At 34.4% G+C, this 12,834-nt stretch overlaps 1 protein-coding gene across 6 annotated transcripts in view; it reads right to left on the bottom strand.

Annotated features, from left to right (window-relative positions):
* LOC130579163 (hyccin 2) overlaps positions 1-12,834 on the bottom strand; it is a 68,440-nt gene that overhangs the window by 40,509 nt on the left and 15,097 nt on the right. For all 6 annotated transcript variants that reach the window (XM_057375761.1, XM_057375762.1, XM_057375763.1 and 3 more), the window contains 4 exons: positions 8,849-8,951; positions 7,929-8,007; positions 6,768-6,869; positions 1,114-1,293 (listed from right to left, as the gene is read on the bottom strand). In XM_057375761.1, the coding sequence (XP_057231744.1) occupies positions 1,114-1,293; positions 6,768-6,869; positions 7,929-7,979 (333 nt within the window). In that variant the 5' untranslated portion in view covers positions 7,980-8,007; positions 8,849-8,951. The remainder of the gene's footprint in view (positions 1-1,113; positions 1,294-6,767; positions 6,870-7,928; positions 8,008-8,848; positions 8,952-12,834) is intronic.

Genomic DNA, 12,834 nt, shown 5'->3' with positions numbered 1-12,834 from the left:
CACTCTCAGTATATGTGCAGAAAAATATCAACTTCCTTAAAGATGAAAAACACAGGGATCCACTGTCCATTTTGAGGTCTCATTCTTTCTGAATCTTCAGACAATGAAGAAATTACTGCCCTTAAAAAATATGAATCATCAACATGACTTTCAAAGGAACTGCAGAATCTTCATTAAAAAATGGGAGGAAGATAAACATGCTACTTCAATCCAGTAAAAAGTATCAAAAATCAGCAAGCAGTTTCCAGTGGTTTTTTTCTATCAGAATAATCTAAAATAACTAGATCTTCCAGTTAGAATACATTTTATTTTTAAGAATCACAGTTTGGCTGTTCTGGGTCTTATGTGTAGAACTACAACCCACAATTTAAAGGAGAGGTTTACAGGGACATTAGAGGGAAGGGTGATGCTTCAGTAGCGTATGTTTTAAGATCCTATGCCACAGAAATTCCCACTAGAGAATGCCTATTGTGGCAGTATTGCTAAATTTACCAAACAGCCTCATAACATTACAAAAGGAAATAWCTCCAGGCTAGGGTGAGAATACAAAAAACTGCTTTTACRTCCATCAGTCAAATTTAGTAATTTACAGTTACTTTTACTTATTCTTAAAACCACAGTTGCCCTCAAGACAATTATCTGACTGAAATCACATATGCACGTATCTGAGTGCTCACATGTAGAGTGGTTTCATCTTCAAATTACCCTTAAAAAAGACATTCAGATCAGAGTAAGTGGGAGGCCAGGGGAAGTGACACATCAGGACTGACTAAGTGTATTAGCCTGACAATCATAAAAAGTTGCATTTTGCAACATTAAGGAGTGCTACCTAATTTCCTTACAAACAGAAGYATTTAGAAGTTTGATAAGGCCCATGAGATCCTTTTCAATGAAAATGTTTTTCCCAAAAAAGACAGCTATAAAAAAAATTTGCAAACCTCTCTTTACTAAACCTTTATTACATTATGCTTGCCTCCATATCAAACACATTTCCCTTTAAGTGTATTTTGCTTTTTAAAGTCTTGTTCCAATAATTTACTTTATTCCTAGCAGTCAGTGATGCAAAACTTCAGATCAAAGCTTTCCTCAGCCTTTCCCACTCCTCTCACTCACCAGGTTGTAAATGCCAAGCAGCAATGCTTCAATGCAACCATTACTCTGCCTGTCCCTGCTGGCAGTGAGACGCAGATAAACCCAGATCAACTCTGGCAAAAACTGCAGCGTGAATCKCTTGAGCCGAACTTCAGAACTACGATAAAGTTCAAAGAGCTGGTGGCAAACAGGCTCCAGGAGCTGTGGAAAGACAAAAAAGCTAATGATTTACTGGCAGGTTCTCTACCAAGGGAGAGTGAAAATATAACAACAAATACAGGGGCTATGTCATATAGCCACCACAGTCAGTAAAAATTGCATTCCTTAATGGCAAGTGAGTGAATGAATGCCAGTGGAATCTGCATTCTGCTTATGGAGATCCATAAGGACATAGCTGAGGGGCACTGGTGAGCAGTATTTGGAAATGTGGCCTTACTACAGCCACCAAYTGTGTGTGCTTTGAGAAGATTCTTCTCTAGGACTGACAGTACAAGATGTATTTTCTACACAGGTACTAATTTAAGGCATGTGACAGACATGTGGCTTGAACTATGTGCACCATAAAACTTTAGTGCAGGTGTAAGGTCTATAAAAGTACAAAGGTCAAAGATTAGCTGCTAATGACAAATCCATTGACAGAAATATGAAATAATTTCTTACCTACACCATTGGAATCTCAAAACTAATTAACAGTGCATGCTCATTACAATGCAAACTGATCTTTTAATTTTGAGCTGCACTTCAGGTTTCAGTATAAGAATCAAAAAAGGGCCCTTATCAAGTCATGCTAATATTGTGTGATATAAGCACAAGGTAAACCTGTCATTTTAAGAGTCTACTATGTTAACTGAATAGCAAAGATGCATCCATGGAACTGTTAAGGAATGGGAAAAAAAGCAGAAAGAACCACACTAAACAGTCTCATTCTTTCCCATGACTAACCAAAATGTAATACCAAAATTTAAAAAAAAAAAACCTGGGGTGGAAAAAAACCTGAAAAGTAGTTTTAAATTTCAAAAATTAATTTTTGTATGATTTGTCACYACTATCTAATATTGTGTTCTATGAAATGGGATGATCTGACATAAGGAAAATATTTATAGGATTCACTGTCCAAAAAGACAGAGGCATACATGTAACCTAAGGCATCTACATTCATACAGAAGAGCTAGAGAGGCCAGAATCTCAAGTCTTCTTTCTAACAGCACATGCTTCATGCAGCTCTCTTATACATCCAGACATACACAGAAGATTAGATAAAGTGTATGACTCCCTCTTTCACTCCCAGGCATATGCATCTTAGGACTTTCAGAGCATTAGCAGCAYATTTCATGGACTTTGATGCATTATTTTTCCTTAATTTGTCTGATCATCACAATCATAATACCTCAAATTTACTGTAGAACTGACAATCACTCTTTTGCTATTCTGCACAAGGATCTRTTTCTGTGGTTTATTGTGAAACATCCACATTCCTAAAAAACTTAAAATCCCTGCTAACAGCAGAGGGACCAACATTTCTTCAAGTGGATATTCTGAATATTTGGCAAATATGCAATGCCACAACGCTCTATGAATATACAATTTCACAAACATATATTTACACTTGGATATTTTACACTGGTATAACACAAACCTAAATCATAAATTTGACAGAATTGTCTACCAAGATAGCTGCCTTAAGAGAGCATCACCCAGGAAACGGTTTCATTTCAAATACMCAGTATTCTGGTCAATGTACCACACCATATTTAACCACTGATTACGTAAGCCATAACGTGACATTTACGTMAAATAAAACTCAGCTGTCAGAGAAATCACTTCTTAAACAAAGCTCTGGTGTAAGTACCTTGTGTAACAAGGCTYCTGATTGACAGACTTGTTACTCTAAGCTAGAAGCCAGCATTTACAATAGAAGCATAGAGAGAATACAGGAAGAGGGAAAAAAGCTGACATGGACAAGGTTGATACAGAGTGAGAGCTGTCCAGTCATTTAGAACACATGATTTTTACAAGTCATATAAATCTGTCTGTCTTGCCACACACATATATATATGTACACGTATAGACAGACAGATAGACTGATAAATATAAAACAACAGACCACTTAACTCTTGGCTTGGCATCTAAATTAAATTAGAAGTCTGTAAAGCTTCTATTACAATCATTTTAAGGAAAAAATTATATAGCTTTCTGGTAGTATATTTATTCCAGTATTTCATACATGTATAGCACTTTATGTTCAAAAGAGGTTTAAGTATATCCTTTCTCAATGAATATTTACTTAGTAGAAACTCCTGTCTAAAAGTGGTAATAATTATTAAAACCAACTGTTACTGYAAATGTTCAAATCCTCAGAAATAGAACTGCATCCTTGTTTTATGAGAGGCCGTACACATTTCACATGTTGAAATTAGAAAGGTGGTTACTAAATAACTCAGACATCACTAAATAAATTTGTAGATTTTTCTTTAAAGGAAAACATGATCAAGATGAGAACAGAAAGAAGAAAAAGAAATCTCTGAAAACAAAACATACAAGCATATCTGCAGGGAGCTAACAAGTGCAAGAAAAGCTAAAATTATTATCTGACACCAGATATATACAATGGCAATGCTATAAATAGTACTTGTATTAGATTAGAGATGACAGCAGCCCAAAGCTGTTTCCTATTTGAAATCAGCCAGTCTAATCCAAGTCCCRTTAAAAAGAGTGGAAAAGAAAAAATTATTTTAGCTAAGTCAGATGAAACTCAACCAGAGCAATTACTAAGTTTATTCCACCTACTTTCAAACTTTATAAAATTAACCTTTTAAGTGAACCCATKCTTCCTAGAAAGATACAAGCAACATCCACTCAGTGGTGCTGCAAGCATTCAAATTCCCCTTACTTTTAGTATTTGTCACATTTGTTGTGGAAAATGTTTAACTGCAATTACTTAGGCAAAAACCTGCAACTACTATAGAATGCACTTTTGGTGTGTCCAGAGCTGCAAGTCCACAAAAAAAAAGCTGCCATAACCAAGATGCTACAACACAAGTATTTTCAAAAGCACCAACACCCAGGATTTTCCTRTTAAAATGTGGTACATTAGTCTCCCACCTGGAACCATAAAATTTAACACTCCAAGAAAGCACAAATGTTTTCTTTGCATCCTAGTTAATCCAGTTTTCCAAAGAGCCAGCCTCTTCCARGTAATTTTCTGAATATACAAACTGAGAAGACACTGGATAAATAGAGGAAATGGGGCTTTTGTCATCAGTAGTGGGTGTACACATGAGCAGGCACATAGTTTTTAATTCCAAAGATCTTTCAGCCCAAAGTCAAAGCAAACAGAAGCACAGAAATCAGCACAAAAATCCAAAGTAAAATATCTCTTATAATCCTCTCTCTTTCCTGACAAACAAAATAATTATAAGAGCTTTCCCATTAGCATAAACAGCAATAAGCATAAAAAACWAATGATGTTTTTACTGGCTTAAATATGCAGCAAGTGTCAATGATYTAATTTTCACTCTTCATTTTACATCTCACAGAGATGCAAACCAGTCATRTTTTCAGGAAGATGATGAATAGCTTTCCTTGGCTCATTTTACAAGTTTCCCAAATCTTAAAAGTACTGTTTTGAAGTTAAATATAATGTTTTATAAAATGCATGATRAATATTGGAAATGCTTGTCTTTTTGAAGAATTCAATTGTAAAAAAGAGAATGTGCTCATTTTAAATGTAACTATAACATAATGGGTGAAACAATTTATTACTTGATGAGTACTGGGTCTGGGAGTGCTTGGCACTGCAAAGGTGATCTCATTCTGTTTCACAGCAAGCTGCCCTTTCTGAGTTAAACCTAATTAGCCTCATATGAATATTCAATACTTAAATTTCAGTAGTGCAATAACTTGACATCCAGAGTATTGTCTACAGCAATAAACCAACCCCAAAAATTATAAAATTATCTGAAAAACAGTACTTCAAAAGCACTTCAATTTTGATTTCGAATACTATCTGATTCTAGAAAAATCCAGGTTTGCGCTAAACAGTTTGCCACTTTTCAGAAGTTTTAAAAATAGGTCAACTTCATGATTAAGCTGTACTAAAGAACTACTTGTCCATCAAGTTTAAGAATACAGAAAGTGTGTTTTTATAACAGCCTACCACRTATGCTTAATCCTCATAAGCCATGAATTACCCTTCTAACAAATAACACCCTACAAAGCACATTTTAAAAACCCTCTCAGTTAGAGAAAAGTATTACTACAGAATTATGTAAAGTAATGAATTCACTGTGGGTAGTTTCCTCACATGCAAAAAAGTTTCAAAGTGCAACAAGGAAATACATCCTGCTGTAACAAGTAGAACCTGAAGTTAGACATCTTAGTGTCTATTAGGATTGCTTATTTCATACCTCGTATCAGAATCAGAACTAAACAGCAMCAGTTGTTTAACAAAGGGTAATATTTGACAAGCATCATTGAGCAMCATCATTGATCATAAGATCACCCTAGAAAGATACTCTTTTTGCAAATCTGGTTGTTTGCTCATTTAAAAAAAATCAAATCCTTCTCAAAGCACAAGAAATCTTTTACATTTTCAGGAGTCTACACAACACAAATACATAAGCAGCAGCAATAGTGGCTTCAAGAGAGAATAACAGTAGCTTTTCAGTACAAAAAAAAGATCACTATGCAGGTTATTTATAATACTGAAATGAAGCTGACAGCTAGGAAGCCTCTTTTTTTTATTTTTTTTAAATTGCATGAGCATTATGCAATCTCCTTGAAGCTCAATCAAGCATTCAGCTTCCTAAAGCAGCTGAGCTGTACTTGGGAAAATAAAGAATTTCCTTGCTGTGTACACAACCCATCTAATTTATAAATATATAAGAGATCACAGATGATACATCAAGTATTTGTAAGTATTTTATCTAAAGCAGTTTACACGTCAGAGAACRGCATGCTTGCACAATTTATTCAAAGTTATATTTCACACATTTGCCCAGAAATGCTCCTAGCAGAAGCAACAGCTTGGAAAGCTCAGTTTAATGCCAGTTGCAAAATGAATTATGTACAAGGGTAAGCTAAGTTTTCATTGTGCCTGTTTATATTTTGGGGCCCTGGTTTTGCTCATGTTTACAGCAGTGTAAACCAAATTACACAAAAGTGGTGCTGCCATCAGCACAAGGTCTTGTTATCTTAACAGCATTTAAAAACTTGATTCCATTTTCCACTATAATAAGCCACCATGTGAGAAGCACACTGGTCTTTGAGTTTCACTATAAGGCCTATTTTGTCTCAGTTRTGACTGAAAAATGGTTTCTGGGAACTAAAAAGAACAAAGGAAAAAACCCCAAACTCAAACGCCACCAAAAAACAACAGAAAAAAAACCCAAACCAAAATACCAAAAAAACCTCATGCCAAATAAAACATAATAGTAAGCTGCAGCAAGGAAAATCCAGCAGACAGCATAAACAGTACTTTGGAAGCAAATAAGATTGTGTCTGACTAAAAAGGCATTAAAGTAAACACCAAAAAAACAAGAGAGTATAAAGAGGGATGATACCCATGTTAGAMTACATTAGAAAAAAGAATTGAAAAGTCTTCCTCTCCAGTAATTTAGTTTTAGTTGTCAAAGATCCAGGAATGAGAATAAAAATAGGTTTTTTAAATCTCCTACCTCATTATTTGGGTCTTGAATAACCTTATAAAGAGCTGGTACCAATGGTTTTTTTCGGTGCAATGTAGCTGCATAGCTGGAAATTTGKGATTCAGGTAATGCCTAAAGAAATAGAAAAGGTTACTGTGACAAATAAATACTTCCAAGTATTTAAGATCTCCAYAAGAAAATTAAGTCTCATCCCAACATCAAAGAAAAGTTCTGAAATTCRGTAAATTTTCAGACTTGTAACCTATTTGTTGAGTACAAGTCCATCTCCACACAAATAGCATTTGGGAGCAGATAATCACTTTCAGGGTTAAATCCAAAAGCAGTTTAGATTCTAAAATCATTTGCTCCMGTTTGACATGAGGACTCTTTCTTGATAYTGTGTATTCAACAGGCTTTTTAAAAGACTTTGTCAAATCAACCCAACTTATTTAAGGGGTGTGGATAGTACAGAACAAGCATGGACAGCCCTGAGTCTTGCCCAAGCAACCTTGTCTGTGGATTTTGCATCCTTGGATCTTAAACAAATTTCCAATGACAGCACATAATGACTTCCTCTCATCCATGCTGTGAGGAATTACTGGTTCATAATTTAAATAACAGACTCATTTCTTATCAGTCATGAAATCCTGTTTTCTTACTTATACATTATCCCGTACTTTACTCAGTGCAATTATCAACACGCAAAATAGCTTAAAAACACTTCAGATTCTTCACAACAAAATGATTACTGTTATACAGACCATAGGCAGGGAAAAAGTAAAGTATTTTTCTTTGATCTTTTCTTAAGTCCAAATAAACATATACTAAGTATTTTTAAATTTAAAAGTTCCTCAGTTGGAAATTTGGGCAGTGTTATCCAGCTAGTTAGTTAAATTCTATCAGCTTGACCTACACAAAATATCTGTTATAAAAAACCACATTGCTATTGCACTGTTCTGCTCTAGAATAATAAACAATAAAAATAAACTACTATTAGAATTATGCATTAATATATTCTGTACCAGCCAACTCAATTACACAAGACATTTGCATGATTTATGCATTATAAGAATCTGAAAGATGAAGTAATAGATACTTAAAATGTTAATTATTAGATATTTAAAAACCCCCACAACTATGTTCAGTGGCATTAAGCCAATCGTTTAGCTATCATTCATCTTCTCAGTTCACCTTGAATTCTGACAGCCATTCTTCCACAACACCACGTTCTGATCCCAGCATTTTCTTACTTCTTTTGCTTCTCTCTTACCTTTATAAGAAAAAAGAAGTTAAACATTAGTTCTTGCAAGAAAATTTAGTTCTTTAAAATCCTACCCAATAAAAAGCTGTTAACATCTTTCCAATGTTACAATAGAAAAAGTTGCATTTTGGGTAACCAGTCCCATTATTTAACAATGATTTAACTTTTCTTCTCTTAATCTGAAGTGCTGTGCATAAATGGGGAATGAGGAAAAAGAAGGATTCAGTGCTTCAGGCCWATTGTCTTTCAGTTGTGTTTTGAAAATTATTTAGGTTCAATCAAAAATTACGTTTGCCATGCAAGTAGACAGACTACATGACTGCAATCACCTGTCCTCAGATTTTGTTCTTGTTCAAAACAATCACTTGTTTTGATTTCTAGAAGATTTGTACTTAAGAACGATCAGTATTTGTTAAATGAAAAGAGAAGTGAAATAAGATATAAAGCTTCCCAACACATTTTTAAGTTAATATATAATTTTTAAATGGCAATTGGCAGTAAGTCATTAAGAGAATACAAATTCTTGTGGGCAAGGAACTGCTTCAGATTTCTAAAGCATGTTTAAATATCCTAAAATACAACAAATTCAGAAATTACAATAATTTAAATTCAAGTAACACGAGTTTCTTATTTCAGCAGAAGCACTGACAAATAATTCTATAAAATAACAGAACAACTAATCTCTGCAAACAAAAGTTTACAAAGACATCCTTTTTGATATAGGGAAAGAGATGCCATGTCAGAACAAGAAATGGATAGAAGTTAATTTAAAACATCATAAGGCATGCTACAGAAGAAGCTAAGTTCTAATTCACTCTGCCTAGAGAAAGAAGTGTGACATTCAACTTACCTCTTTAAAGAAGTCAGTTTTCTAAAGGAGGAAGAGGAGAAGGAATGCAGAAATTTTTCAACCTGGGATGCATTTGTCAAGCTTTTAAGTACTGCCCCGTTTTCTAAAAAATAACAAAAGCCTATGATGATCACAAAATACGGAAAAGACATAGTAAAGTAAAGCAAACACTAATGTAAATATTCTTTTGCCTTACAAATTGAATTTTATCAATTCTTCTAAAGTCCACTTGARTGCTTTTGTAACAAAGCAATTTTCCATTAAAAAAAGACTGTGTTAGCCAAGAGGAAGGGAGGAATTACCTTCATCAAAAAAAAGGKCTTTTGTCACTTATGTGGAAAATCCTTCCATATTAGTGGCACACAGTACCACACAGTTCTTACCATTAACAGTGTAAGGAAAATGTAAGATGAAAGAAAGAGTAATAATTTTATAAAGTGTGAACTGAATCCATACCCTGATTTTGGAAAACATACATCTTAAATGGACTATATTAAAGACTCTACCTTACTAAAATTTCCTTAGCACGTATTTCATTGTCATTGTGAAAATCACCTATTACTCTAAAGTTCWCCTTTTGCTGCAGAATTCCTTCATACTGAGCATGAAGCAAACAACACACATATGAGCCAACTCCAGGKACATTCATGTTTTTGCTGTGCATCAATCTTCGAGCAAGCCCTATCTGGGAACTTCTTYCAATGTAAGTCAGCTTCAGAACCACAACTGCTGTACCAATACAGAAGTAGCCACATCAATTCTGGCTACAGTCACTGCTAGCCCAGTTTTAGGGCAAAATCATCTCTCCCTTTCAAATCATCCACCTGGATATTAACACATTTTTAAGGACTTGTACAAGGAAGCAAGATGGCCAGCTGATGAACTGACATATTTTTACATATGGGCTGATGAAGATTTCTTAAATACAGAACAAGTAAGCAATTTGAATTCATAATAAAGCCTGGAACATGAAAGTTAAGAGTGAGGAATGCAGCCACTCAGTGTTAAAATCTTAATACAGAAATCAATTACGAAAAAGCTTCCCCCAAAAASCATCTGAAATAGCTTAAATGTTTTCTCCTAAACTTACTCATTAGGCATAAGGGAGCAGAATATGATAAGGCTGTTAAATCACACCTCGAATCTTTAGGCTTAATAGTAAAAGCTACAATAATCTGTTCTGAATGAAGTCAGTCTTGCATTGGGCATCTGTTAATTACAGTTAAGATGTTAACAGTCAGAGCACTCTCTTAGATCATGCTATGCACACTAATAATGGATTCATAGAATCATCTTGATTGGAAAAGACCTTTAAGACCATTGAGTCCAACCATTAACATGGCACTGCCAACTCCACCAATATAACATGTCCTTAATTGCCATATGTACATGTTTGGTTTTTTTTTTTTATATCCCTCCAGGGATGGTGAATCCACCATTGTCAATATCTTTGCTTTGAAAATATAAAAGCCTGAAATAAAGTTTATGCCAACAATATACTATCAGAATAGTGGAACCTCAAACTCGGTAAATCCCCAAGAATTTTTGACTAMAGTAAAAGAAATAAAAAAGGGCTAAATCAACTATACACATCAGAGAGCTTGTTTTTCACTTACATTTAGAAGAAAGTCATACTGACTGAATACATAATTATTTACCAGCCTGCATTTAAACCACTAACCAAGATCAATCTRCAAGAGCAAAATGATTACCCAAATAATCTGAGCCAGTACCACTTGCTACACAATCAACTACGACAGTGAAAATAAAAAAGAAAAAAAAAAGTGCCACCAATTAGATATTTGTAACTGATGATAGTTAAGAAGAAGAAATTATTATTCAAGTATGCAGAGGATTTTTTTTTGTTGCTGGTTTGTATTTTATTCAGGGTTTCTGTTTGTTTGTTTTAAAGAGGCCAGGATTTTACCCTGGTTTAAACATACATGCGAGAGATTACATTGACAGGACATGCATTTCAAAAAGAGTCCAGCTTTTTGGCCATTATATACTAGAATCCACAATGTATAAAATGTAATTTTAGTACTAGTTACATAATAAATGAAAACTTTACATATTTTTACCTCAAAGCCATGAAAAGATTMATTTGCAATTAAAACCTGAACTGTCAGCAAAAAAAATAAAGCTTCATGCTACATGATCTCTTCACAATGCCACTTGTGCAAGAGAACCTTATGGACTGACAGGAGGTCTAAAAGAACAGAACTCCATTATCAATATAGCTTGTTCTTCCAATCTACAGAAACACTCCTCTCATACCTATAATTCATTACTGAGCATGGAAAGAAGTGTATTTGAAGAAAGGTTTTTCCACGCTGCTTCTGTAAAAAAGTAGCATGGAAAGCATCAAGAACACAYCTTTACTCTGAAATAAGCATACATTCAATTTCTTAATCCAGAAATTTCATAGCTCTGTAAGAAGAGCACCTGTGTTAAATATGATTAATACTCTGGGAAGCAGAATAGATAGAAGACAACATAAGATGAGGTGGTCAGTAGAACATAGGAAACATGCTTCCTTGGCACACACCCACACTAATGAGACTGCTAAATCTGCAGGAAGAAAACCAGGACACGTGCTGAGAAATGCAGATAACAAAAGCACCATTTGCACATCTCATGATGAGCCATTCCTGAATGCAGAGGTTTAAAAGACTAAACTGAAAAAGACTAGGTAATACATTTGATGATGCAATGAAAACATCTGTTCAGGAATGTATCAGTAGSCAGAAAATAAGTCAAGATGCTTGATCACACAAAGTGATTTAAAGTAAAATCTGAAAACACGAAAATAGAGTGTACAAAATTGGTAACATGCTCTTATTTGAAATACTGATCTACATTTCACGCAAACAACCTAAAAAGAAGTAGGTATAAGGCAGAAAAATGGTTAGGAGGCAGTTGAGGACAAGGGTTATGAAAAGCTATTTCTAACCTGGATATGGGAATAATTTTTAAAAATCTGATAAAAAAAAGAACTCCTTGTCTTAGAAACAGGGAATTAAGTGGCTGAGCAGGTAGATTTCTTTTTTTTTTTGTAAGAGTAATACAAAATAAAATGCTAAAATRTAACAAGGTAGAAATCTTAGACTGTTAACAGGGTACTGTTTGTCACACTGTAAGGTACCATAAAATATCATGAGGACTATACGAAAGTATTTTAGATACACATTGTAACACCTGTTTTACATAGTTACTTCTTTTGTAGAACAAGGACAGTGAAGAAGAAAACTTAATAGTGTAAACGAGCACTTAATCGATACGCTTTACAAGAAAACTTCTAGGAGAAGCTCTTAACAATGCAATACATAGGTTGTATATAGATTGATCCAGCTACTCTAAAGTTATATACCAGAAGACATTAAATAGCCACAGTATGGTCTGCTTCCACACTGGAAAAGGGTCTGACTCTTACACTAACCTCATCCCAAGAGAAAGTAGAAGCAGCCTTGGGAATTTTGGTAGAGACTTCTTGTACTTATTAAAAACTACACGTATTGTAATATTCATCTCTTAYGATAAACATATCACTAATACCATTGTGATTTCTATCCATCCATAAGGTATCATTATACCAGAATCCTATTTAGCAGACACTTAAATAAGCTGTCAYTTTGGCAAGAACATAAAACAATAAATTAAAAAACTATTGTCCAAAACAAATCAGAGCTGCAATAGCAACCTGGCATCCAAAACAGGTTCAGACATTCTGCCAGAACTCTCTTGGCCATMCAGCTCCACGCTACAGAGAAACAAGGTAAAAACTGACAAAAGCAGAAAGAAATTAAATTAATGACTGTCCAGAGAAAGTTTTAATTGTCAGCTAAAGCCTTCTCTTTAATAGAAAGAGCACTCTTCCAACTCCAGTTTTTAGGTAATTTAAAAGCAAGCTTCAGCAGACAGACATGCATTCCAACTTTAAAAAATAAATGCTGATGTATTCTGTATGTGGGATTTAGGTTGCCAGC

This window comes from Malurus melanocephalus, unplaced genomic scaffold (assembly GCF_030028575.1).
Source record: "Malurus melanocephalus ecotype Western Australia unplaced genomic scaffold, MMel_1.1 scaffold_257, whole genome shotgun sequence".
Taxonomy (NCBI): Eukaryota; Metazoa; Chordata; class Aves; order Passeriformes; family Maluridae; genus Malurus; species Malurus melanocephalus.
This window is presented reverse-complemented; position numbering and strand designations above follow the sequence as displayed.